We start from the raw sequence: 27,540 nt of genomic DNA on the forward strand, positions 1-27,540 counted from the left end.
CACTTTTTGGTTTTGGGTCCTAGGGATTGAACTCAGGACTTTGCACATAATAAGTATGTGCTCTGTCACTAAGTTACATCCCTCAATGGCATTTTTTTTTTAGATTGTATTTTTAAATACTATTATATGGCTGGGGGTATAGCTCAGTGGTAAAGTGCTTGCTTAGCATGGGTCAATGCCCTGGATTTAATCCCCAACACTGAAAAAAAAGTAGTAAAAAAAATAACTATTATAAAATTTTAAATCAGTAAGAGACATACATATAACCAATTGCAAATTTCCTTAATAAAAAAATCAAGTAATGATAGTGGGAGAATTGGTTTGTTTTACCTTATGTTTGAAGACATTTTGCTGGACAGAGACATGGGGTGATTGGTTGGTTGCTGGAGAGGAAGGTGACATCAGTGAGATCATTTTTATGATGAAATTGCACAATAAAGGGAATGACTGAGTAAGAGAAGATAGAAAGGGAATATACTACTGAAGTGGAGCCTCAATGAAAAACAGGATCTACCCTTACGAAGTCATAGGCTTTGGTCTTAAATCAAGGACCACCTAATTTTAATAAAAGATACTTGTAGAAATACCACACTGAAAGCACAAGGCGAAAAGGAAGCTAAACAATCCTGGAGTTTTAGGAGGGAGAAAAGTGCAATGGAGATGTAATAAATTTCTATCACAGTGAAAGCAGCCAGATTTAGTAGAATTCTGAACACGGATATGCCTATTATTTTTGATGAATATATCATGTTGAGATTCCTGTGTTGATAGGTCTTTGCAATTTTTTCAAAGGATTTTGTTTAGTGGCTCGTTCTACCAATTTAACAAACAGGATTTTTAGTATATTAGTAGATTCCTCAAAATAATTAATTAGTCCATTCCTGAGTCCAAACCAGCCTTCCATAATCCATAATATTAAACGATTTTCAGCCTCATATGCAAAAGGATATAGTGATTGCCTCATCCTACTAACCAAACCTGGCTGGTTTTGCCCACAGCACAATATACCAATCACTGAACCAATGAGGTTCATAAAAGAGAGTTTATTCACAAGGTGGCCAAACATGAGGAGACAGAAATCCAAGTCTTAAATTCACCTCCCTGAAGATAGGATTTAGGGATATTGATTAGATAATGCAGCAGGGTGGTCTGAAGCATGGGGCAAGGTGATTGGAGGTAAGAAAAAAGTGATCACAATCAAAAGTCTCTGCACGCATAATCAAGGATCTTCTTTGTTCAGAGAACAATTTGTTAGTCTGCACTGAGGGTAGAGTTTTGGCTCTCTGGTGTCAAAAGGTGACCTATAGAACACTTGTGTCAGCTCAAGTTAAAGGGCTGGGGGTTTCAACTTTTTGAAGCCATTTACCAGTTCCTGAAAAACAATTTGGGCAACCATTACCAGCATGGTGAGCCAAATGTCAGAGGTGTTACCTATGGAAAAACTAATGGGAGTATTTTGCTTATCTCTCTGACCTCTAAAATTGGTGATAAAAGTAAATGAGGAAAAATAAAAACCATGAAGGTAGAGAACTTTATTCAGGTTTTCTTTTTCTTTTTTCTTTTCTTTTTGAGATAGGGTCCCTTTAAGTTGATTAGACTGCCAGACTGGCCTTGAACTTGTGATCCTCCTGCCTCAGCCTGCTGAGTAACTGGTATTACAGGCCTGCACCATTACACCTAGCCCTAAGGCTCTCAGTTGCAACTCTTAACAGGTATTCAAAGACTGCAAACACTGTACTATCATTTTTCCATTTGGCTTGTAGTCAGAAAAGTAACTCTGCTGAAAGCAATCATTATCTTACTGTGTATTTCAAAGTCCCATTTTAACCATGTTTACACTATAGGAACCTGGAAAGACCAAAGTGGGATATTGTCATGCTTTCATTACATTAGTTATTACTCATAGAAGGCAGAAGACACTTCTGTTTCTTTTTTCTTATGAAGAGGCTTTTACCCCAAATTGTTAATCATGTAGTCTTTGGAAAGCTGAGAAGTATTGCACAATGTTTAGCTGCAAATTCCTTGGAATTTACTGTAATTTTCTGTTTCTCTTCCTCCTCTTCCTTTTTTTTTTTTTTCTTCTTCTTTCTGTTTTGGATACAAGATTTATTGGTGAGTGTGATTAAGGAGGGGACAACACAGTGGAAGCCATCATGAGTGCAGTGTTCTCCACTTGTTCAGGGGATCATGTCTGGGGATATATTTGACCTCATAACCATCAAGAATGAGCCACTTCTCAGCCACCACATCTTCAAATTCATCAGTGTTAAACTTGGTAAAAGCTCACTTCTTTTGAGATGTGAATGTTCTGGCAGCCAGGGAACCTGAATTTGGCCTTGGGTAGGGTCTCAATCGCACGTTCCTTGTTTTGCAGCTTGGTGAGGATGGATATGATGACTTACTTGGCCAACGTAAACCCTGGTTACCATGCCCTGGGGTCTCCCAAAGATACCCTGCACACCTCTCTGGAACCTAGATTGTAGACAGCATGAGATCACAGATATGAAAATGCACCGGAAAGTGCTGTCTCCAAAGTCTCTTGGGGAGACTCATGAGCAACAGGCCGCACACTACCAAAGAGACTGCTGTTTGCAACCAATGCACATTGTTCCTTCTTAACAAAATATTTTAAGTGTTAATCTTTTTTACACAATTACATTTATACATATTTTATAAAATATACAAATATAATCATAGGCTGATTTGTAAAACATGTGGTCATTTCCCCTCCCCCACTTTTTTTTTCTTATCCTCTCCATCTTCTTCTCAGCCTCCCTTCCCCCACATCAACACCATCCAGCCTGCCTCTCAAAGTCATCCATCTAAGTGGAGGACCAGGAGTGTATCCACCTACATTTTCTCCTTACTCAGGTGTTCAGGTACTCAGGGGAACTCCACATACGTATGAATCCATATGTACAGAACATTATTTTTTAAGCATTATCTTATAAGCAGGGCTCACAGTATCTCTTCATCATACAGGCACCACTTAACAACGTTATCAATTGAGTTCCACATCATTCTTTTAAAAAATGGAGAATTCCCCAATGGGGACATACCTTGCAATACAAGTGGTGATGTAATAAAACTACTTATTTATCTTTGCGATCTTAAACCTATATCTTTGCAAATGGTTATTTGCACATGATAGTTACAGGAGTAGAGTTGCTACTGAATTCATTTATTCTTTTAGGAGATGCTGCTGGGTTACTTTCCAAAAAAAAAAAAATGAAGGAAAATAGTCTAGGAGAATAAGTCAAATGTGGATAATAATGGCACTCTGTAAATTTAAATTGTGAGGATTGAATCGGGGGAAACATGCAGTGTAAAGACTAACCCAGATGAAATTGCTTTTAATTCTCCTAAAGACTGTGGGCTCCCCTGGGTCACTGCCTTGGCCTCTGTACAGTACCATTCATGTGATGTTCAATGATAGTGAGGTTTCAGGATTGTAAAAAGAATTGGTAGAGTGGTGAAAAGCACAGGTTTGGGAGTTGAACAGACCCAATAAGCACAGCATGATGGCTCACACCTAAAATCCCAGTGACTTGGGAGGCTGAGGTAAGAAGATCGCTAAGTTCAAAGTCAGCCTCAGCAATTTAGAAAGCCCTAAGCAAGTTAATGAGAACTTGTCTCAAAATAAACACAAAAAGGGCTGGAGATGTGGCTCAGTGACTCTGGTAAAAGCACCTCTGGATCCAATCCCTAGTACAAAAACAAAAACAACAACAACCCAGGACTGCACAAACAAAACAAAAAATGTAAATGCAATCACATCAATTTTTTTTTTAAAGAGAGAGAGAGAATTTTTTAATATTTATTTTTTGTTTTCAGCGGACACAACATCTTTGTTTGTATGTGGTGCTGAGGATCGAACCCGGGCCACACGCATGCCAAGCGAGCACGCTACCGCTTGAGCCACATCCCCAGCCCTCACATCAGTTTTTATTATGAATAATTTCAGAATTATGCTAAAGTACAAACACTAATATAAATGGCACCCAAGAACATCACTTGGCTTCAACAACCGTCAACACACTTACACTCTTGCATCTGTCTCTTGGCCGTGCCTTCATCACGACTCTTCCCATGGAGTATTTTAAAGTACATTCCAGATATATAATTTCCTTTCCTTCCTTCCTTTCATTTTTTATGGTACTGGGGAAGGACCCCAGGGCATGCTAGGCATAATATATCCTAACAAGAACAACCTAGAGGAGGAAAAGTTTGTTCTGATTCATGGTTTCAGAGCTAGAATTGTTCTTTGGGCCCAAGGTAAGACAGCATCAAAGGCTGCTTGGAGCTACTCAGCTCACAGAGGGGTCTGGTAGCAGAAGGACAGGGTGGGGGTGAGGTGGGCACAGGGAAAATGAACCCTTCCATGGCATGCCCCTAGTGACCCACCTCCTCCAGTTATGCCCCGCCTGCCTATAGTTTCCACCCAGTTTTTCCATTCAAATTAGGATGGACTGATTAGGTTACAGCTCTTGTAATATATATAGTCATTTCTCCTCCTAACATTTCTGCATTAACACAGGAACTTTGCGGGGAACTCCTCATATCCAAATCAAACCAAATCCCTGATACTAAAAACAAATAAAAAAATAAATAGAGTTGGTTCCTTAGGCTCTCAAAAGGTGAATGATGAGAAATGTTCTTGTTAACATCATTACCAATTCATTGATTTGTATATATTTAATATGTTTCAATCATGACCATTATTATTCTTTTCATGACTAAATTTCTCCATCTTTGGCCAAAGGGTACACCTTTATCTTGGCTCCAGGGTTCTTTTGATGTAACCTTAGTAATATTTGGCAGCTACCTTTTCTTTCTGACGTAGCAAAATGCTACAGGCTCATCTTGTACAGCACAGCTCTTGCCCCAGTTCAGTCATTTCTGAAACCATTCCTTGTTCCTGTTAGTGAAAAAAAGCATTTAGACTTTGAATTTGAACAATGGTCATTGGACTATTATTGCTTTTTGGCCTTTTTAGTGGACACAACTAGGACATGTGCATTTTGTAGAATGAAGACAATTCATAAATTCATACTGACATTGCCCATTAGAATTTCAGATTATAGAGTTTAGACCAAATTTTATTTATTTGATAATTTTATCTTTTTTTGTCTGTAGTTGGAAACTTTGGGTTCTAACAATATTAACATATTTAACTATTTGGTAATATATATAAATCATTTATAGTACAATAGTAAATAACAATACATTATGCTTACTAATAATACTATTTCTAAATGCAGTTGATTTCTTTGCCATTTTTTTTGTCCTTAGAAAATATCACATTAAGGGAATATAGCCATATTAATAAGCTTCAAAGTCATTTTCTTACTTTTCTATGTGGTCATGCTGATGACTCAATGTATTTTTAATTTTTTTCTGTAGAACATGCTTTGTTAATTTCTCTTTTTTAAAGAGAGAGTGAGAGTGAGAGAGAGAGAGAGAGAAAGAGAGAGAGAGAGAGAGAGAGAATTTTTAATATTTATTTTTTAGTTATCGGTGGACACAATATCTTTGTTTGTATGTGGTGCTGAGGAGCGAACCCGGGCTGCACGCATGCCAGGCCGCTTGAGCCACATCCCCAGCCCCTGTTAATTTCTTTTTTAAATAATTACACGATGGGGCTGGGGATGTGGCTCAAGTGGTAACGTGCTTGCCTAGCAAGCATGAGGCACTGGGTTCGATTCTCAGCACCACATAAAAATAAAATAAAGATATTGTGTCCACCTAAAACTAAAAAAAAATAAAAAAAAATTTATGGGATTCTTTTGATATTAAGTCAAAACTATAAAATGCTGTATATACAGAGAAGTCTAGGTTCCATCCCTATTCCTTTCATCCTGCACTTTTCTAATACGTAATATTTTATTAGTTTGCAATTTATACTCCACTGTTGCTGCTTTCAGGTGTAAGGATATACACACATCATTGTTCCTATTTGTCCATCTTTCTCAAAAGAAGGCAACATACATGTCCTCCACAGTGCTCTTTTCACTTAACAATATATTCTGGAGTCCACAGAGATGGTCCTCTTTTCTCTGTACAGCCATACAGAGCTGCATTGTGTGGATGTACCGTAGTCTATTCAGCTAGTCCTCTGTGGATGGACATGTGGGTTCAAAAAACGTTTATTGCATGACTAAATTGTGCCAGGCACTGGGGATAAAGACATGGTCACTGGCTTCAGGAAACTCTGTGTAGAGGGGGAAATGTCTACAATACAAGTACTTTCCTCACATCAAGTGTGAGCTTGGATCCACTTAGCACAAGGGATACATGGTACAGGGAAGAAATGCTCCCACACAGGAAGGATACAATAGCTGCCTATTGATTGGCATCTTGCTCCACTTGGGCCTTTATAAGGGTAAGTCCTCTTGGGAGGAAATGTTTGTTAGTGACTGGAATTGCTGAGAAAATCAGGAGTGCCACCAGTTGGTCGGAGAAGAGAAGGTCAAATGACAAAGGCCAAGAAGGAGGGTCATAACGACAAAATTCCCCTGGAAAGAGGAAATGTGAGTTAACACGGGAATTGTGGTATAACAATAAGAGCTAATATCTATATGATCGAACTTTCCGCTGACCACACATTGTTCTAAGCAGTTTGTATGTATTTAACTGCTTTCTCAAAACAATCCTAAGAGGCAGGTAGGGACTAGTATCAACTACATTTTTTCCAGTAAAAAAAAATTAAGGCAGGGGCTGGGGTTATGGCTCAGCGGTAGAGCGCTAGCCTCGCATGTGCAAGGCCCTGGTTCGATCCTCAGCACCACATAAAAATAAATAAAAGTGATTGTGTACAAGTACAAAAAATAAATATAAAAAATTAATGCATAGAATATTCTTGGAATATTGAACTTTTGCCCAAAGTCACAGGGAAGAAAAAAAAATCAAGGCAGACAGGAAGACAGAGTTGATAGGTTAGTTGCAAGTCCTGTACCAAGAACATGCCAAGAAGTGCGGGTCGTATAGCCCCCTGCACCATAACCACCTCCAGGAGGACAAGGAACCACTGACGTGTCACGGCTCACTCCTCGAACACACACACACACACACACACACACACACACACACACACACAATCCGGAGGCCACAAGGGGCTTCCTCTGTACTTTCTGGGACCTGGAGGCGGGATAAAACCCAAAACCTCTGCTGCAGGGTGGCACAGGCCGCTGGCCACAGGCAGGGCTGCCGGGTGGCAGCAGAGAGCCGTAGAGTTTCCCCGTGGATCCCGTTCCGAAAAACGGCCAGTAGTCTCTACCGACCCTCCTGATGCTCAAAGTCCGTATTTTTTCCGCTCCCGCCCACGCCTTGGCACAAACGACGTTGGCTTCTTCAGACTCCTGGGACACCGTGACACCTCTGAGGAATAGAAGCTGGCAAACTCCCAAAGGGGTAGGGCACAGTGCCTGGAGACCAGGCCCGGAGGAGCTTTACTAAAGTTAAGCGAACTCAATTCCGCCCCCGGGGAAACTGCAATGAGAGGGGTAAATCAGGTCTGCACGGCGGGAAATGGACTAAGGTAAAGGACTCGATGCTGGGCGCCTGGTTAAAACTCTACCAAGACGGCGGTCCTGGACACGGATCCAGGAGCCCCAGCCTGCAAGGCCTGCTGCGCCCTTCCCGCTCTCTTGTGGTCGCTCTGGGGTTCGTTCTCCTCGCCGCCAGCAGTCCAGAACCCGAGCTACGCGCCCCCGCACGGGAGGGGCAGTGCAGAAAGCCACTCCTACTGCTGTGACTGACCGCGCTCCGTTAGGTGAAATGTTTGACACTATCCACAAGGAACAGTTTATAGAATAAAAGATAAGACCTACACAAAACTACAAAAACCCAGAAGATTATGCCTCCTTGAACTTGGAAACTTAAAAAGAGTTACAGGATCCTTGAAGTTCACGTCAGATGGGTAATGTGCCGATGTCGTAACAAGGCTTAGAGGGAGGCACATCTCACACAAGAGCGTGAACACCCAATCATCACGCTTATGAACCGAAGGATCGGAACCGTAATTTCTGGTAAGCAGTCCCAAGTATGTGCCACTAATTTTTCGAATAGGGTGATTACATAATTTCATATATATCCAATTTTAACACAAAAATTCCTGTACACTTCAAAAAGCAGAGCTGATACTTTGTGACAACTTTCTTTCCCATCTTACCAAAACAAAACAGAAACTAAATTAGTGAGCGGGTGCTTATATATGTAAATGTATTCTCTAGAGCTCCACCTTTTCTGCCTTTTTTCTTAGCCTATCTTTATGGCTTTCCGACCGTAAGTCGTGAAATAGAAGGTTGCGTCAGTATCGGCGGAAGTTAGCCTTGTGCTTTGCGGCAACGAGGTTTGGTGGTGCCGGATACTGCCAGACACAGGCGGTGTGTGGGATACCCGGCAGGTACTCGCATTCTTACTGTGTTCGGGTCTCAGCTCACCAGGTTCTTTCTTTAAAAAAAAGAAAAAGAAAAAATGGAGGGGAAGTGGGGTGTCTTCAGAAAGAGTAGTTTCTCCACTTCCCAGTTACAAGTGTGAGACTTTTTACCAGCAAAGCGCATTTCCCTTGCACTTTATTATCCCGGCTCCCAGACGTCTCGCCCTTTTATTTGAATATAGTTAACTGTCCTTTGGCATAATTCCAGCTTCCGAGTCATCTCTCCCCTCTTTAGTGGTCCCATCCAGCCTCTAGCTTCGTGCCCCAACGGAGACCAGATCTTTAGTGCTGCAGCCGGAGGAATGGAGCTTGAGAGCGCGAAGGAAACACCGCGGGAAGGCTCTTCCTTGCCTGGCGAGTGGTCTCCCTCTGTCCTCGAACAGAATTTCTCCAAGATTTTGCACCGCCTTACCGGCCAGGAGGCACGACAAAGCAACTCAAGAAATGTCGCTTTTAAAGACCTCCGTGCTCTAATAGAAGCCACAGAATGTAACAGATTATTTGAGGGGAGTGGCGAACCGCACCGTGGAATACCTGAAATACTGGGGCAGGTGGCAAAAGCTCTGGGAAAGTACGCAGCCCCATACAAAGAAGAGGAAGGTGGAAGTGATGGTCACTCTGAAGTAGCTGAGAAAGCAGCAGAAATTGGGTTACTCTTTCTTAAACTGTTGGGGAAAGTCGAGACTGCCAAGAATTCTCCTGACTGCCCTACATGGGAGACAGGCCTACGTCACTTGGCAGGACCCATCTATATTTTTGCTATCACACACTGCTTGGAGAAACCATGGACCAGCCCAAAATCTCAGGAGGTTGCTGGAGAGGTGCTCTCCTTACTACTTCGAGTTACTGGATGCAGTTCTGAGGCAGGATTCTTACGCGGAGAAAATGAAGATGAGAAAGGGAAATTTATTGTGGTAATGGGGCTACTCAAACCCGATTTGAATAAGTGAGTACTCCTTCCCTTTGCCACATGAGCTTCAACCTAATGTAGTGGAAGTTAGAGCTCAAAGAACCCAAGTTTATTCATCAGGAAAATAAAGATGTTGTAATAGTAGATCTCTTAAAACTGGCTTGTTAAAAATGCACTAGATAGTAGTAAATATGAGATTAAAACCAAGGTTTTTAGGCTTGATTTTACAATGTTCTTCCTGGCACTAGACATTTGCCTTGAAAAATTGGAAATCCTGTCCCATTGATCTGGAATTATGTTTCTTAACCTAGGTGAAGATAGGGATTTGGAGAGGATTTTAAAAACTTATTTGAGGAGTTGGGAGTGTAGAGCACATGCCTAACATGTGGCAGGACTTGGGTTTGATTCCCCAGCACCACAAAAACAAAAGTTTGAATTTCAATTTGGGGATCTTTAAACTCATCACTAGGTTTTAGATAGAGAAGCAGTATTTGGAATAAAAAAAAAAATGACTCTTTTTTTCACTTGATACTTTGGAAGTATTTGTAGCACCTAAGTGATGACAAAAAAATATCATAAACTGTCATTTTTACCAGGAACATGGAGAACAAGGGCTTCTTTTTTTTAATATTTATTTTTTGGTTAGACACAATACCTTTATTTTGTTTATTTACTTATTTTTATGTGGTGTTGAGGATCAGACCCAGGGCCTCCCGCATGCTAGGTGAGAGCTCTACTGCCAAGCCACAACCCCAGCCCAAGGGCTTCCTTTTATTGTTCTGAGTAGAACCAGTTTAGATAGCCTCTCTGAATCTGTTCCCTTGATAGCAGGTGTTTACCAGGGATTCAACTTAGGGGCACTCAACCATTGAGCCCCATCCCCAGCCCAATTTTGTATTTTATTTATACAAAATTGTATAAATAGATTGCTTAGCACCTCACCAGTCTGAGGCTGTCTTTGAACTTGATATCCTCCTGCCTCAGCCTCCTGAGAGGCTGGGATTATTGGCATGTGCCACTGCACCCAGCTGTTTCATTATTTTTAATATAAATATATATACTAACATTTATTTTGAGGATTAGTTGAGTCATGTGCAAATTCACTTTATAATCTCTAAATTGTGCTCATGTATTGATTCATTTGTTCCCTTATAATAATGCCGAGACATTTCCATTATTCCTCTTACCCTTTTCAGAACATATTTACTGTAACAGTCACCAACACCACTGTCACCTCAGATCCTTTACATAGCTGTAGTTATAAATAACTGTTTCTCATTGGATAAGTTTTAAACAGAGAGCCCTTGATGATTGTTATATTTAGTGTAGATTATGGAAATTATTATTACTTTTTTTGTGTGTGGTGCTGAGGATTGAACCCAGAGCCTTGTGCATGTGAGGCAAGTACTCCACCAACTGAGCTATATCCCCAGCCCAATTATGGAAATTATTTTAACTCAAATCATAAAATAAGTGTTATAAAACCAAGACTTATCCTATGTGGGGTGTATTTCTTCAAGAACAAAAAATAATCTGTTCAGTTTGAACTGGTTAATTATATTGCTAATTAACATCACATCACTTTATGTTGTTTCATGTATGCATTTAGGGAAACCTGGAAAAATAACCCTGCTGCCAAACATGTTTTCTCATGGATTCTGCAACAGGTCACTCGACCCTGGCTATACCAACACCTAGAAAGGATACTTCCCCCATCATTGCTCATCTCAGATGATTATCAAACTGAGAACAAAATCCTGGGTGTACGCTGCCTTCATCACATTGTGCTTAATGTGGTAAGCAATTTCTGCTGTCACCTGTGTTGATGGGACAGACTGAGTTAGTTATTCATGACCATTCTTAAGTCATCATGTATAGCTATTATTTTCACTTATGTTCATTCACTAGCTTAAGTCATTAAGTCATTAAATTCACTTATTTATTTTTCTTCTTAAATTTCTCCTCTGCCAACCTGATGTGTTTCATAGTTTAATTTAAAAAGGACAACCAAAAAATTAGGAGTATAGCTCAGTGGTAGAGTGTGTTCACAGCATGCATGAGGTCCTGAGTTTAAAAAAAAGTAAAAAGGATAGTTATAGTAGAAACAGGAAGGATGGATCATTATCATACTGAATAACTAGACCTTGAGTGATTAATAGTTGACTTTGAACAAGGGAAAAAAACTGAACCTGAAAGGGATTGTACCCAAATGCGCAAGCTAGTATTGAAGGAAACTTAAAAATTTTGTATTGTAGAGCTTTTAAAATATATGCAGAAATAGACTGATATAATTAGCCTCCATGTACCCATAATCTAATTTGGAAAATTACCAACATTTTGCCAGTCTTGGAAAACTTTTAATTGGATAACTTGTCTGATTGCAGCCAGCTGCTGATTTGCTCCAGTTTAACAGAGCCCAGGTCATATACCATGCCATTTTCAACCACCTGTACATGCCAGAACATAACCTCATTCAGGTAAGGTTTATTCAACTGTTTTGAGTTCTCCAAAATTGAGTAGAAGATTGCACTATGTAAGTACTGAGTAGTTGAGAGACCTGTTCCTCTCTTATAAAGTAACGATGATAAATAAAAGCTGTTGCCTAAAAAATAGCTCAACATTAGACAGGCATCCACACCTGAGTCTTCAAAGAAAAACCAGTGTTTTGCCTTCACGTTGGTCAGTTATGTATCACTTATCGGCAGCTAAATGTCTGAAAAAGTTCTATTTTATTAATTTTAATGTTCTTCCTTCTTTCTTGCCTTACATCAACATATGCACTTGAAACTCATTATATGTAAATATTTAGTGTCATTTATTTTTTCATCCAGTAGTCAACTGATACCCATTATGTGCCAGTAACTATTTTAAGATTCAGAGATAAATGAATTAGGTAGGCCCTAAGAAATCATTTGGAGGGATAGTAAGGTAATTGATTATGTATTCACATATCTGAACACATGTACGAGTGATAACTATATTAGGTTTGTGTAAAATGCAGCAGATGTCTAGCAATAGGCAACTAACCAGGTTGGGGTGGTGTTAGGGATGGTTTTAGAAGGCTTTGGGAAGCAAGTGATATTTGCTTATGAGGATGAATAGAAGTTTCATAGGAGGGAGAATATTCTGAAGACAGAAGAAACAAATATATAAAAATTACAGGTTTGTGTGTGTGTGGTGGTGGGCGGGGTGGAACCCAGATCCTTGTACATGTTGGGCAGCACTCTTCCAGAATTATCTCTAATCTTTGATCTTTTTTTAATGTCTTGTCTACCTCCTCCTCCAGCATTTTTTCTCTTTATTTTTTTTTTACTTTTATTTTTAAACTAGTATTTGGAGTTATTGAGACTCCACATACTAACAGGTAAGAGTATATTTATGGCTTTTAAGATGGTGAAGAAGAGACTTTTGAAAATGCAAAACACTAAGAATAACCAAGCATCCCAGGAGAACTAAAAGGGGAGGGTGTGGATACTATAACTTCAGATAGGGTGATCAAATGTGATACTAATTTGGACTATCTTAGATTCTGTGTGGAAGTGGGTTTATTGGTAGTACATGTAAATATGAAGTTATCACTAAGTCACTTTTACTTAGTGACAATATTAAATTCCTAAAGTCTGGATAAACATCCCAGCTCTGCCAGTATTCCTATTTCACAAACTAGTAGGGAACAATCCTTAGGAAAAATGGAGATGAAGGATGTGAAGATGGTGTTAAATAATTTGCATCCAATATATTAATTACTCTGGTATCTTAGAATTGCTGACATGGAACCCAAAGACAGTAGATTAATGAAGTTCTTAGAAAAATCAAGAGTGTTGTGAATGAAAACGGATGAACTATATATAGTTTCTTTCCATTTATTCCTTTTAGGCTGTGCTCCTGTGTCTCCTGGATTTATTCCCCATCCTGGAGAAAACCATGCACTGGAAGGGAGATGGAGCTCGCACCACCACACACTGTGATGAGGTACTGCGGCTGATCCTAACCCATATGGAACCAGAGCATCGCCTTCTCTTACGTAGGACTTATGCAAGAAACCTACCAACTTTTGTGAAGAGGCAAGTATCTGGGTTGCTGGTCTAGCCATACATCCCAAATTCAACTCTTTGGCATCACATTTTCTCTTCTATTTTTAGGTTGGGGATCCTAACTGTCCGGCACTTGAAGAGGCTGGAGCGGGTCATCATTAGTTATCTGGAGGTTTATGACGGACCAGAAGAGGAGGCTAGATTGAAGATATTAGAAACCCTAAAACTTCTCATGCAGTATACTTGGCCCAGGTATAACTTCTAAGTGGACAGCTATGCTAAAAAGGGGCAAAACTCGGCCAATTTTCTCTTTTTAACTTCTGTAATTCAGTGCAAAGTATTAGGGACATGCATAACAAAAATCTTAAGTCTGATCATTGGTTCTGTTTTGATGTTAATGGTCTTTTAGAATGTGAACAGTCTTTTCTTTCTGATTGCAGAATTTCTTGCAGACTTGTGGTCTTACTGAAGGCTATCTTGAAACTTATATGTGATATAGCAAGGGACCCAACACTTACACCTGAGCCTGTTAAGAACACCTTGCTACAGGAGGCCACAGACTGCCTGATTCTCTTAGATCACTGTTCTCAAGGACAAGTAAAGGTAAGAGTCTACAATTTGGTTTTAGTTGGCCTTTATTATTTATATGTAATTCCTGTGATAATTTACTATTTATGTGCCTCACCAAGCCTAGAGGGTTTTATATTCCCATCTCTAAGCCCTCTAGTCTTCAACAGTTTGTTCAGTACTTTTTCTTTTTTTCTAATGATGGGAATTAATCCCAAGATACTACACTTTCCCCTAGGCAGCCTTTGAAGCACATGCTAATAAGCATTACTCTTATTAATGAGCTATATCCCCAGACCCTCATTTTAAGCTATTCAGAACTGCTTAGAGCAAAAGGCAAGAGGATCAGAGGTCTGAATTACGGACAAGAGAGTACGGGCAAAAGCATTATGATCAAGAGTTTGTAAAATTTAAGTTCTGTTCTAGTCTTTTGAATTAAAAGAAGTAATGAGTTTAATATTGAATAACTTAGCTATCAGAAGTGTTCCTGTTTTGGGGTAGGTAACCATTTTAGGTGGATGTTTTCCCATAGTTTTATTTATCCATATGGGAATTCTTTTTGGTCCTATATTCCACAAAAGTTAACTACTCAAAGTCACAGCTTATACTAGCTATCTGTGCATTTATATGTATTTAACAGACTTAATAGACTTTCTCATTTTTTACTCCATTTAGAAATCTTCAATTGAAAGCCTAAAGGTAGCATGAAAAGAAACTCATATCTCATTTGAGAGTGTGAATGAACAAATAAAACAACAAACCAGACTATTTCATTTTAGCTCTTAACCTTGGGCAGTTTCAAGTTTTGAGCTCTAAATCCAGATTAATTTGCCGTGGTTAGAATTAAATTGCTGCCTCTTGAACCAACAGGACACTGGAATAAACAAGTTAATGTTTTGTTTCAGTTTGGTTTTTTGGTACTGGGTATTGAACCCAGGGGTGCTTGATCACTGAGCCACATCCCCAGCCTTTCTTTGTATTTAGAGATGGGGTCTCACTCAGTTGCTTAGGGTCTTGCTAAGTTGCTGAGGCTGGCTTTAAACTCATGATCCTCCTGAGCTGCTGGGATTATAGGCACGCACCACGTTGCCTGGCTTAATGGTTTTTGAAGTAACCTATTCTGATTGGTGAACTGTCCTCTAGAGTTATCCATTCTTTTCTTCTTTGAGTACGTTTCTAGAGAAGAAGAATGAAGGTAAAGGGGAAAAAGTAACAATTCAAAAAAGTCCATGTTTGTTTGGTTTCATGTTTCAGGGTCTCTTGGCCAAAATTCTCCTAAGCTGTGAAGACAGAACGGTGGTGAGCTGTATCAGAAAAGTGCAACAGGTTCCTGAAGGCACTCCCTACCATGGAACTTAAGAGTGCTCATTAAAAGGAAAGAATTTTCTTTCCATTCCAGATTGTATGAATGGAGTTGTGGGAAAAGGTATTATTACACTAAACATTGAAAATAGGAACTTTTTCCTTTCTTTTACCCCATAGGAATAGGGAAAGGAAAAAAAGAAGAAATTGAAGACCTGACATTCTATATAAAGTTTGGGAGAAAGAAAAAAGGACACTAAGGAATTTAGTGCTAAAATTTATAAATATTTACACCCACAATTTCATTCCACCTTCAGGGACTCATCTGTTAAGCTTCTTGGGCTCAAGCTGTGATTGCCAACACATATGGTATAAAAATACTCTTCACAACTTACAGCTTTCTTCCACTCACTCCAGATTTCTTGCCCCACTGATGTGGCATAAATATTAAAAACATAAGTATTGTGTGAAATAGTACATAAAAGAGCAAAAACTGGAGGTGTATGTATATTTAAGATTAAAAAAAAGTTCAAAATGTTCAGTCCTGGTTAAAAATGGAGGAAAATCATGTGGTTTTGGTCTTGGCCATGGGCTCTGTCTCTTGTTCGTACTCTATCTCTACATAGGCCCGTTTTCTCCTGAAAGGTCCTTTCAAGGGTGTTTTGCCTTTGTGCTTTGCATTAATAGTCTTGTCTTCTTCTTCACTGGAGGATTTATCTTCCTGATCTTCATCACCACTGACTTCCAGCTTATCCATATCCTAATATGGAGAGAAAAGACCAAAGGAAAAATGCTAGTTTAGAACAAATAGAGTGTTTATTTGCTTTTGTTTATGTTCAGAAACTATTCTTTTGCCACAGGCCAAAAGACAATCTTTTACCCCCAGAGCTCACCTCAAAATCACTTAGATCACTCTCATCCACTTCCTCATCTTCCACAAATTCTCTTTTGCCCACATCCTAAAATAAAACATAATGACTGGGTCCAGAATACATAACAAAGATCTAGTTTAGACATATAGTAAAAACTCTTTGCTAAATAAGAACATAATTATTTTGTATAAGCCAATCAAAATTTAGTTATTCCCATGTTTACTGCTCCTAAATTTTAGAGACATCAGATAATTCCCATGCCTGATTTAAATTTTTATATTTATATAAATTTTTAAATTTATATATTTTATATATTATTGTATTATTTAATATATATTATATATATTAAATTTATATATTTTAAATAGATTTATATATTTAAATTATTAGAGGCGAAATATCTTCATTAAGTAAAACTAAAATTGTTAATTTATAAAGAGTTTGTTGGCTGAGGTGGAGGACAAAGCACCCACTACTGGTCAAATCTTGTGACAGAGAAAAGGTGACTAAATCATTTTTGGTTAAAGGGCTGAAGATAATATTCTCTCTCTTAATTTCATAAAATAGGGACCAAGGGTATAGCTAGTTGTAGAGTGCTTGCCTAGCATGTATAAGGCCCTGAATTTGTTCTCCACCACCACAAAAATAAATAAAATAAGAATTACATAAAAATGTATCTGGTTCTAAATGTTATGCTTGTCAAAACAAAAACAAGCCATTGCAATGGTACATGTATGTAATCCCAGAAACTTGGGAGGCCAAGGCAGAAGGATTTTGAGTTCAAGGTCAGCTTCAGCAGCTTAGCTAGGTACTGCCTCAAAAAATAAAAGCTAGGGAATGTAGCTTGGTGGTAAAGCAGCCCTGGGTTCAATTCCAATACCAGACAACAAAAACAAACAAGACTTACTTCTTCTTCATCTTCTTCGTCATCTTTTTCCTCAGCATCTGAAGAGTCACTTTCTGTCTCCTGTTGTTCCAGAGCCTTGTCGAATGCATGAATGGGGAAGTTGTAGATGTCGCCATACTGAAGAACAAACAAATTGCCTTTAACTACATTTGGGTATTTCACTTGAAATTCTACTGTCCTACAAACATATCTCTTCCTCAGGGATTAAATGAGAATACTTAAATTTGATGAGTAGTTTTTCTGATGTCTTCTTTTTGACATTCCCCCCACCCCCAGTACTGGGCATTGAAACCAGGGGCACTCCACCACTGAGCTACATCCCCAGCCCTTTTATTTATTTTGACATAGGGTCTTGCTGAATTGCCCAACTGGGTTTGAACTTGTAGTACTACTGCATAAGCCTTCCAAGTAGCTGGGCTTATAGGTGTGTGCCACACCTGTCCTGTTTTTGACTTTTAAGAAATCAGTAGTTAATACCAAATGGGTAGCTTCTATGGAGCATGCATGGAACCAGGACATTTAAAATTTAGAAATTTATAAAACCCAAGCATTAAAAACAAATATAATTTTGCTGACACAGGTAAATAGTAAAGCAAAAGCATATTTTAAGTTGTCTACACAAATAACAGTTTTTTTTAAAGAAAATTTTTAAAATCTTTAAAGACTAGATTAATAGGTAAATGGAGCATCCCAAGGTTTTTACACAGAGATCTAGAACTGCTGTGTTTGGGAATGAAACCAGGTCTATGTGAATTTAAATAAAATCAGAGTAGAGAGCTTTCCAGTATTTTTTAAATAAAATACATTTCCCCATATTTCCTAGCATGATACTATTGCTTAAAAAATAAAACTTGTGCTGGGCATGGTGGTGCATGCCTATAATCCCAGCAGCTCAGGAGGCTGAGGCAGGAGGATTGTGAGTTCAAAGCCAGCTTCAGCAAAAGCAAGGTCCTAACTAAGTTACTCAGTGAGACACTGTCTCTAACTAAAATACAAAAAAATAGGGCTGGGGATATGGCTCAGTGGTTGAGTGCTCCTAGGTTCAATCCCCAGTACCAAAATTTAATAAATAAATAAATAAACATGTACCCCAAAGTTACAAGCTTTCTCACCGTATCTTGTTTCAGTCTCTCCAGTAATTCCTTCTCAATGGCATTGTCCAGCTGAGCAGCTATTAATGCCTTTTCCTATAAAAGAGAGAAACCCCATTTACTTCATTAGTACTCATTTTTTCAGCCTGCAGAAACAGAAATTTCCCATTTCATCCTATTATTGAGGCTTTTGCCTCTAGCCAAATAGATTTCTTCATTCCCTCTCAAGCTTTCTTGGGAACTTTTCAATTTAAAAATTCCCATGGTTTTATAAGTAGCATTATAAATTTAATTTTAACAAAGCTTTTGACAGATCAAACTATGTCTACATAAGAATCATAAAATTATCATCCCTAAAGTCAAACTTTATAAAGGCTGAGAAAAGGAAATAGAGACCTTCACCTAATTCTACTTTCTAAAACCATCTTAGATTCCATGTGACAGAACCAAAAAAAACTCTTCCTCTAATGGCTGTCAGTAGTAGTAATCCAGCAGAAGTTTTCTAAAAACTTAAGTATAGTTCATAAAAAAAAACAAAAAACAATTTAAAGGCAACACTTCAATAATGAGTTTCAGGATGAAATTATTATTATTATTATTATTATTATTATTATTATTATTTTTTTTTTTTTTTTGGAAAAAATTCATCCTGTAAGCATTTTAAAGAGAAATGCAGGACCAGGTGCAATGGTCTTAGCCTCTGGAATTGCTGGGATTATAGGCAAGCACCACCATGCCCAGCACATTCAAAAAACTTTAATTGATGGACCCATCAAAAAGTTTGGAGACCAATGATGTGATATATTTGAGATACAGAACTTTATATATTATTCATGGGAACAAAAGCATCAAAAGAATAATAAAGCTATTTCTTAAAAGGATAGGACATTAGGCAAATGTCTGTTGGTAAAAGTGAGGTAAGCAAAGCAAATACCAAGAAGGACTGAAAATTTGAACTGGTCAGGAATAGTAGATTCCTAAGTCTTGAAGCATAAGGTAATTTTAGGAGGTGGACAGGTATATTGTTCTGAACAAAGGCTGGAGATTTCTGACTAGAGCACATGTTACAATAATGTTACTATTCATCACTTTAGTAACAAAATTGCCCAATTTACCTCACAGAAGTAAATAATCTATGATCAAAGCAGAGTTTCCAATTCTTTACCAGCAATTTTAAACTGCAGAAAATTCAATTTATCAATCAAATACATCCAGACCAGACATCTGGCTATTTAAAGATAATGCTCAAATTCTGTTGAAGATAACATCATATATAAGAAAAGCAACATCAGAATTCTGAATTCTTAAAACATCTGACTTCAAGAGTTTAAGGAGTTATGAATCTGTATTAAGACATTGTTTTTGTCTATTTAATCTCTTAAGACATTGTTTCCACTATGCACATCCCTAAAACACCCATATTTTAACCTAAAAATACATAATCCTAAAATACAAAAAACTCAGCTGTCATAGGCAACTAATATTGCTATTGATTAGTGTGCCATTATCCAGGGCTGAACAGTTTACATGAAAAACAGTAACTGAATCTTTCTCATGTACCTTGCTTACTACCGCTACCACAATGAAAATACAAAAGCTATGAGTGTGAAAAGTAAGTTACGTTACCTCTCTTCTTTTCTCCCTACGCTCTACCTTCTTACTCAAAGGAACCAGTTTTCTCCTAGGAGAAATAAAACACTTTATCAGAAAATCCAGGTTCATGTGCTTTGTGTTACTTTTAAAAGATAAAAGGATTGGAATTGGTTTTATAAGGCTCAGCTCAATACAGCAAAATATACTACTTAAAAATTCCCAGAAATTCAATGCTGTAATAAACCAGCTATTTTAAAATGTATTTTAACTTAGATGTTTTTGTTTGCTTTAGACATCCTGAGGTTTCTGAGGGCATTCGCTATACTAAGATTAATGTTTCAGTGAACTAATAAATAGGAATTTCCTGTAGAAGATAAATATCATGTTTAACATTCTCTGCACATGACAATGAAAAAACATCAGGGTCTAACACTTTTAGAAAGTAAAAGTCTTACATTCCTGTTTATCATGTTTTAGACAATTTTCAAATCCCTAATGTTAACATTTCCTAGGCAAGGAGTGGGGAGATAATAAAGTTATACTCTTGTTTTAAAAATCCTGCAAATCAAAAGACACACCTTTAAAATTTCTTCTTAGCATATCATACAAGATTATACAAAGCTGAATTTAATAGAAAGCATTATTAGCAGTTTAACAATCTCAGATTAATAACATGCTCTATGTAAAGGTTTCAAAATAAACAAATATACAAATACTTACTGTCGCTTTAGTGTAAGTTTTCTAATTCGAATTAGGTACTGGGTTATCTTGGTAAATCTCTGCTTACATTTGTGTCGAATGAAGCGGGGCCAGTAAATTAGGTTTTCATCTATTTGCTCCAGTGCTTTCTCATAGTTTTTATGAAGCCGAACCTACCAAACAGAAAAAGGAAGCTTGAGGAGCAAGGGCAAATAATTAAGATTTCACCATCAACACCACCATTAAAAATCTTAGTGGGAATGGCTTCAGAATTTAATCTAGAGATGGTCAAGGAAGAGAGAAAAGCCATGTGGCATTTTTGCTCTTGATTTAATAGTCACTACAGTTTCTTTTTGAGTCTTACCCGTTCCCAGAGACGCCTAGGAAAAGCTGCTCGTTCTATAACTTTCATATACAAGTAGCACTGTCCTAAAGGATAAAAAAATATCTTTAATATTACTTCAGAGAGATTGAGGAACATCCTTTTAAAAGGATGTTTAGTAGTTCTTATACAAGTTAAGAAGGAATTACCTTTCTCTTCTTTGATAGTAGCATATTGACTATTTGCCAGGGGACAGGATGATCGATTGCATAGTCCAGTTAGGCTGTATTCATTTCTGCAAAAGCCCTGAGTCTTTGTTCTAGAATAGGAGGAAATAAACATAGATTATAAAATGGTTACCAACAGGGCAACTAAAAGAATTTTAGTCCAGGTTGCAAATACAGTCTTACCTTATTTTGAAGGAACAAAATTGCCGGTTTCCTAGTGTATCCCAGATAACCTGCAAGACAGAAGTAAAAATACCCTTCAGGTGGCCCAACAGATGCTATATTAATTAAAAAAGACAATGCTACCCATCAAGGTATGCTTTACTAAGGAAAGAAGTCTTTAAGGAATGGAAGAAATGGTTTTTAAGAAAGCCTAACTTGTTTTCTTTACATAAATTCTTTACACAGATTCCTGTAGAAAAAAAAATGAATACAAATTAGCAATAATCATAATGTGACTACCCAGAGATAAAATTTCATTAGTATTTTGTTTTTTCCAGAATTTGTGTGGCACCAACTACAGTGTACTTGTGTGTACATTTTAAACAAATATAAGATCATATTATATGTACTTTGTAACTTTGCTTTTTTACATATATGTTTACTTTCCATTATAAAAGGCTGCACAATACTATTTGGGGATATATACACCACAACTTTATCTCACTGAGGGCAAGGAAAATTATCTATTGCTATCCTTCACTGGCTGATGTTCCTGTTATTCACTCAGCATTTCTTATATATTTAAGGCTCCAAGTCCTGACACTCTGTAAGGAATGAAAAGAAGGCATAGTTCTCTAAGAGTTTTATCTATCTAGTTAGGGGGAAAATATGTAACAAAGCATCACAAAGTAGCAATCAATCTAAGAGCCACACAGAAGTGTATGATAGTGTAAGAACCTTTGAGAGAGCTGCCTTAAGGAACTGAGAAAAAGCTTTAAAGTAGTTGAAGAAAGGTCAAAGAATAGAACACATTTTGAGAATTTTATAGGAAATGAAACTGGACAAGCAGGAAAGTCAGACTTGTGACTTCAATATCATCTCTAAAACAATGACTCCAAAATTGCCATCTCCCAATTAAGGCTTCTTTCCTGAGGACTACTCTTGTCTTTGCATCCAGCTGCCCACTTGACATTTCAATTTCAATGTCTAAAAGACATCATAACTATTAACATATTCAAATAAAGATCTGAGTTCCACATCCCTCTAAAGAATATGGCACTGCTTCCCTAGTCTTCCCCATTTTAATAAATAAAATCACGAATAAACTATTTGTTTAAATCAAAATCCCCTAATTTGTCCCATTTGTTCGCTGAATTCATCATCATGTCTTGTTACTTACCTAAAGAACAAACCTAAAGTTCATCCATTTCTTTTCATCTCCACACTTATTACCCTAGTCTCCTTGCTTTCATTCCCTCTCCTCAGAAGTTCTTCACACAACACAGCAAGGGGAGAATCTTTCACAAGGGTATAGCTGATATCATCACCCACTAAAAGCCCTAAGAACACTTCCTATAAGACTGCATCATCTTGCCTCAACAAGTATACCTACTTCTCATCCTCTTGATTCCTGTAACAAGTTATAGGAGTGTCCTTTATATTCTTTCTCTCCCATCTTCAGATCTTTGTACCTTTATGTTTTCTGGAAAGCTTTACTGTACCTCTACTGTTTTCTCCAATGCTCAGTGGTTGTCTCATTTTCATATTATAGGTCTCGAGAGAAACCTTCCATGACCAGCCCCATCTGAAGTAGTGTCTCCTAATTACACTCTACTTCATTTATTACTCATCTTTCTTTCACAGTGCTATTGTTTTATTTGTTCACCTGTTTACTTTCTCCCTCACCAGAGTGCTCCAAAACAGCAGGGGTTTCTGTTAACAAACCCGAGTAATTACCACCATGCCCGGCACATTCTTGAAAAAATACTGAACGTATGTTTACCAACAGCGAAATGAATCAATCTAGGATGCTTCTGAAATCCTGACATAAGCAGACAGAGCAGATGTAAAGAAAAACAACACAGGAAAAAAGCAGACTGAAAAGTAACTTGCACCGGTATGAGCAGGATCCCTAAATTTGAAGTCTAAACTTCGCCATAACCCCTTTTCTCCCTCCCTCCCAAGTCCCAGGAGCAATACAGCTGATAGCATGGCACAAAGTCCTTAACGCTAGGCACTAGGAAATGGTTAAGTTGACCCCGTGGTCTGAGGGGTAGTGTCCCGGCCTCTTAACGGAACGTGCGCAGCGAGCTGGAGATCTCGCGTAGACACGCGTGCAAAAACACTTCCGATAATCAGGGTTCTAGAAACCTCTCTTCAGGAACCGCACGAGGCGAATAGACCAGCTGAGTATGCGGTTTCTGATCCCTAATAATGTGCGAAACGCACCGCATAAATCCCGGGAGCAACAGGAGGAAACTCACATCATCTGACTGCATGGTCTCGGCAGTTCAAGTAGCGCATGCTTCCAGGAAGAACCCGGCTCCTCCGGGCAGTCACTTCCGGAAAGCCTAACCTCACGTCTCGCGAGAAACTGGACTTCTCGAAGCCACACGGCGCCCCCTGGCGATCTAACTGTCGTGAGCTCCTGTGTGCCTTCAAGCGCAAGGACATCAGCGCGCACGCGCACTGACTTGTGTTTACTATGGGGTCTCGCGCCGCTAGCAAGTTGTGTAGGCAGCGTGGTCGAGAATCGCCTGGTAGAGGTTAATCTCCTGTTGCTCCAGCATCAGACTGAAGTTCCCTCTCTGCTTAGTTCGGCAGAGTGTAGAGCTCTGGAGAGGGGCGCCCGCGCCTGCGGACCTTGGCGCCATGAGGGGCAGGATTGTTCTTTTTGCGCTCCTTTGTAGGCTTGGAGCTCGAAATCCAAGTTAGCCTCTGTCCTTTTTAACCTAAGCCCCTGTGCTTCTCACTCTCGGAAATTCATATGGCAGATCATATTTCAAAAACAAATGTGGAGGGTTAACAGTCCATTTTAATTTTTCATTTTGCTAGAGGAATTACTGTTTCTACAAAAGAAAGGTCGTTTCTACCAAAGGTCATTGCTAAAAGAATAAGAAGGGCACAATCTCAGAATAATGATGGGCCCTTAGTTTGAAGGCATTAAATAAGTAATTGTAATAAGTATTGTACTTTGGCTACGTGCTGGTAAAAGCCATGATTCAGAACCATTGATTTACCTCTAATTTTGGAGGCAAACTTAAGTTATAAAAACTTACGGCCATTTACTAATTATCTTTAGGCAAGTCCCTTAACTTTTATCAAACTCTTGCCCCATTTGAAAAATGGGGATATGTAAGAACTAGAGGTATGTTAAATACATAGTTTAAATTGCTTTATAAAGTAGTTGTGATTGTTTTCACTACACTATTGTCCTGTACAAGGCTGGTTTGGAGACCTAGAGGAAAGTCCTGTTATACACACACACACACTTTTATGCTAGTAAAAAATTTAAAACAGCTTGGAAGAACCCACCACCTGTACACATCACACTTTGCAAGTTGCTTTAAGGAGAGGAAATGGTGCACTTTTCAGTTTGACTTAATACAACTCCCCCCCCCCCCCCCACACACACATTGATAGGTGGCCTGTGAATACTCTAGACTTGTGACCACATCTTAGAGATGGCTCTTTTCCCCTAAAAAGGAAAAATTTCAAATCAAAATGCAAAAAGGAGAACCATCCTTCAAATGAGAAATGTTTTAAAAAAAATAATTACAAATAATATATGAATATAGGTTATAGCTACAAAGCGAGCTGTCAAATTTTTTTTTCATCCTCACTCTTTCTAAACAAAACCCTTTAAGTAATTCATCAAGTAATTTTGGAGAACCTGCTATATGCTAGATATAGTTCTAGGAGCTGGGGAGATAGCAACTAAGGGGAAAAAAAAAAGCTCTGTGCCCTAAAGAAGCTTACTTAGTAATGGGCATTCAGAGACTTGTCAAATAAACTATATTGTATAATGTAATGTCAGGTAGTTAATAAAAGATATATAAGATATAGTAAAAAATACAATAGATAAAATTAAAAGATTATTTAGGAAATCCACAGGAAGACAGGAGAAAGGAAACAAATCTGTACACAAGTGTTTACAGCAGCTTTATTCATAAAAGCGAGAAACTAGAAAAAATAAAATGAATTAAAAATGTAACAAAGATCTATATATAAGAGCTAAAACTCTTAATAGAAAACTTAGGTAGAAATGAAGCATGTTGGTGCAACCCTATAATCCCAGTGGCATGGAAGGCTGAAGCAGGAGTATCACAAGTTCAAAGACAGCCTCAGCAATTTACCAAGGCTCTAAGCAAGTTAGTGAGACCTTGTCTCAAAATAAAAAATAAAAAGGGTTGAGGATGTATCTCTGTGGTTAAGTGCCCTTGGATTCAACCTCTAGTAGCAAAAAAAAAAGAAAGAAAGAAAGAAAACTTAAATCTTCATGATCTTGGATTAGGCAATGATTTCTTAGATATGACATGTAAAGCACAAGCAACAACAACAACATCAAAAAAGACTAGATATTATCATAATGAAAATATTATGTACTTCATAGAAATACATTAAGAAATTAAATTAAGGGAAGATAATATACAGAACATTTTTACAAATCCTACATCTGATAAGAAACTAGTATTTAGAATACATAGATAAATTTTAAACATTCAAAAAGACAACCTAGTGAAAAATCAGGCAAAGAATCTGAATAAACATTTCTTCAGAAACAAAATACCTGAGTGACCAGTAAGCACATGAAAAGATTCTTAACACCATTAGTCATCAGGGAAGTCCAAATCAAAACCATAGTACACTACTTCACATCTACTAGGATGGCTAGAGCAAGTTAGATAATAAAAGGGCTGGTGAGAATGTAGAGGAATTGGAACATTCATATAGTTTGCCGGCAGAAGTGTAAATAGGAACATCAGCCACTTTGGAATACAGTTTGAGTGTTAAAATGTAGCTACCATGCAACCTAGGAGTTCCATTCCTAGATACATACCTAAAAGCAATAAAAACATATCTGTGTAAACACTTATTCATGACTCTTCATGGTAGCAGTATTCAGAATAGTCAAAGAGTGAAAACATCCCAACATCCATCAACTGATGAATGGAAACCCAAAATATGTTATAGTCATACAATGAAATATTATTCAGCATAAACAAAGTGAAGTACAGGTACATGCAAAGACATGGGTGATCTTTGGAAGCATTATGCTACATGAAAGAAGCAAGTTGTAAAAGACTACATATTGTACAAAATGTCCAGAATAGGCAAATCTATAGACACAAAAGAGTAGTGGTTGCCTAGGAAAAGCATGATAGTGAGGGTTCATTGAGGGAGAATTGGAGTGACTGCTATGCATACAGGCTTTCTTTTTGGAATAAAGGAAAAATTTTTAAAGTGATTGTGGTGATGTTTGCACAGTCTTGTACACATACTAAAAGCCATTGCATTGTATGCTTAAATGGGTGAATTGTAAGGTCTATTAGTTACATCTTTTTTTTTTTATTATTATTTAAAGAGAGAGTGAGAGGAGAGAGAATTTTTTAATATTTATTTTTTAGTTATCGGCGGACACAACATCTTTGTTTGTACGTGGTGCTGAGAATCGAAACCAGGCCGCACGCATGCCAGGTGAGCGCGCGACCACTTGAGCCACATCCCCAGCACCTATTAGTTACATCTTAATAAAACCATTATATAACCAGCAGGACAAGAGGTGCAGGAGGAGCCTATGTCAGAGGCTTCTAGGGCACAGGGGCGGCAGTAGGAGGCCACCCCATCCATGACATTGGTGATATTGATGGAGTAGATCTTGGCAACATCATTGGTGTACTTTCTGCCCTGGAGACAAGGAAATAAGAGGGGAAAGGGTGAAGGATGAAGACAGTAGCAACAATGGATAGCCAAGTATTTCTTGATGTCTTATCCTATAATGCTTGGGAAAACTATTAGAAGCAATCTGTTCTTTTCATTCACTTGGTTGTGGTGCTTAAGTGAATTTTGTGTCATTTTAAAACAAGACTGACCCATTTTAAGTTATGTGAAAGAATACTGAATACCATTGGGGAAATACACAATAGATATTGTTATATGAAAATGGCTGTTCTTTATAAAAAACGTTGTAGAGAAATAAATACTATATAGCAAAAAAATAAAAAAAAAACCATTATATAAGGAAAATGGAAGTAATTTAGATGTCCTTCAGTGAGAGAATGGTTAATAAATATTCATACCATGAAATACTACTTAGTAATAAAAATAAGCAAGCTATTGATACAATAATATAGTTTAATCTTTAGATGATTGTGCTGGAGGCTAATCTTAAATAGTTACATATTGTATAATCTCGTTTATATAACATTCTTGAAAGACAAAATAATAGAAATGGAGACTAGATTGGTGGTTAACAGGGCTTAAAGAACATGTGAATGAATAAATAAAATGTGGTATGTATACACAATGGAATATTACTCTCAGCCATAAAAAAGAACAAAATTATGGCATTTGCCAGTAAATGGATGGAACTGGAGAATATCATGCTAAGTGAAATAAGCCAATCCCAAAAAACCA

General features: G+C 37.9%; 2 protein-coding genes and 2 non-coding genes across 4 annotated transcripts; 1 reads left to right on the forward strand and 3 right to left on the reverse strand.

Moving 5' to 3' along the window:
• Positions 1-2,521: 2,521 nt before the first annotated feature.
• On the reverse strand, positions 2,522-2,651 carry LOC143398708 (small nucleolar RNA SNORA70). The gene has a single exon (XR_013091309.1). It is a non-coding gene; the product is annotated as a small nucleolar RNA SNORA70 (small nucleolar RNA).
• A 5,257-nt stretch (positions 2,652-7,908) lies between these two features.
• On the reverse strand, positions 7,909-8,010 carry LOC143398749 (small nucleolar RNA U13). Its single transcript, XR_013091343.1, has one exon. It is a non-coding gene; the product is annotated as a small nucleolar RNA U13 (small nucleolar RNA).
• A 355-nt stretch (positions 8,011-8,365) lies between these two features.
• Tti2 (TELO2 interacting protein 2) lies at positions 8,366-15,372 on the forward strand. Its single transcript, XM_076853896.1, has 7 exons — positions 8,366-9,383; positions 10,957-11,143; positions 11,732-11,824; positions 13,224-13,411; positions 13,490-13,633; positions 13,822-13,984; positions 15,203-15,372. Exons 1-7 carry the CDS (start codon positions 8,740-8,742, stop codon positions 15,305-15,307), a joined length of 1,524 nt encoding a protein of 507 aa, XP_076710011.1. The 5' UTR covers positions 8,366-8,739; the 3' UTR covers positions 15,308-15,372.
• Positions 15,373-15,514: 142 nt separating this feature from the next.
• Positions 15,515-23,461, reverse strand: Mak16 (MAK16 homolog). The gene is made up of 10 exons (XM_076853897.1): positions 23,388-23,461; positions 21,145-21,194; positions 20,944-21,053; positions 20,777-20,841; positions 20,434-20,585; positions 19,747-19,801; positions 18,142-18,216; positions 17,030-17,146; positions 16,144-16,209; positions 15,515-16,010 (listed from the first exon to the last, which is right to left on the reverse strand). The coding sequence occupies exons 1-10, from the start codon at positions 23,400-23,402 to the stop codon at positions 15,816-15,818; spliced, it is 900 nt and encodes a 299-aa protein (XP_076710012.1). The 5' UTR covers positions 23,403-23,461; the 3' UTR covers positions 15,515-15,815.
• Positions 23,462-27,540: the final 4,079 nt, after the last annotated feature.

This window comes from Callospermophilus lateralis, chromosome 4 (assembly GCF_048772815.1).
Source record: "Callospermophilus lateralis isolate mCalLat2 chromosome 4, mCalLat2.hap1, whole genome shotgun sequence".
NCBI lineage: Eukaryota > Metazoa > Chordata > Mammalia > Rodentia > Sciuridae > Callospermophilus > Callospermophilus lateralis.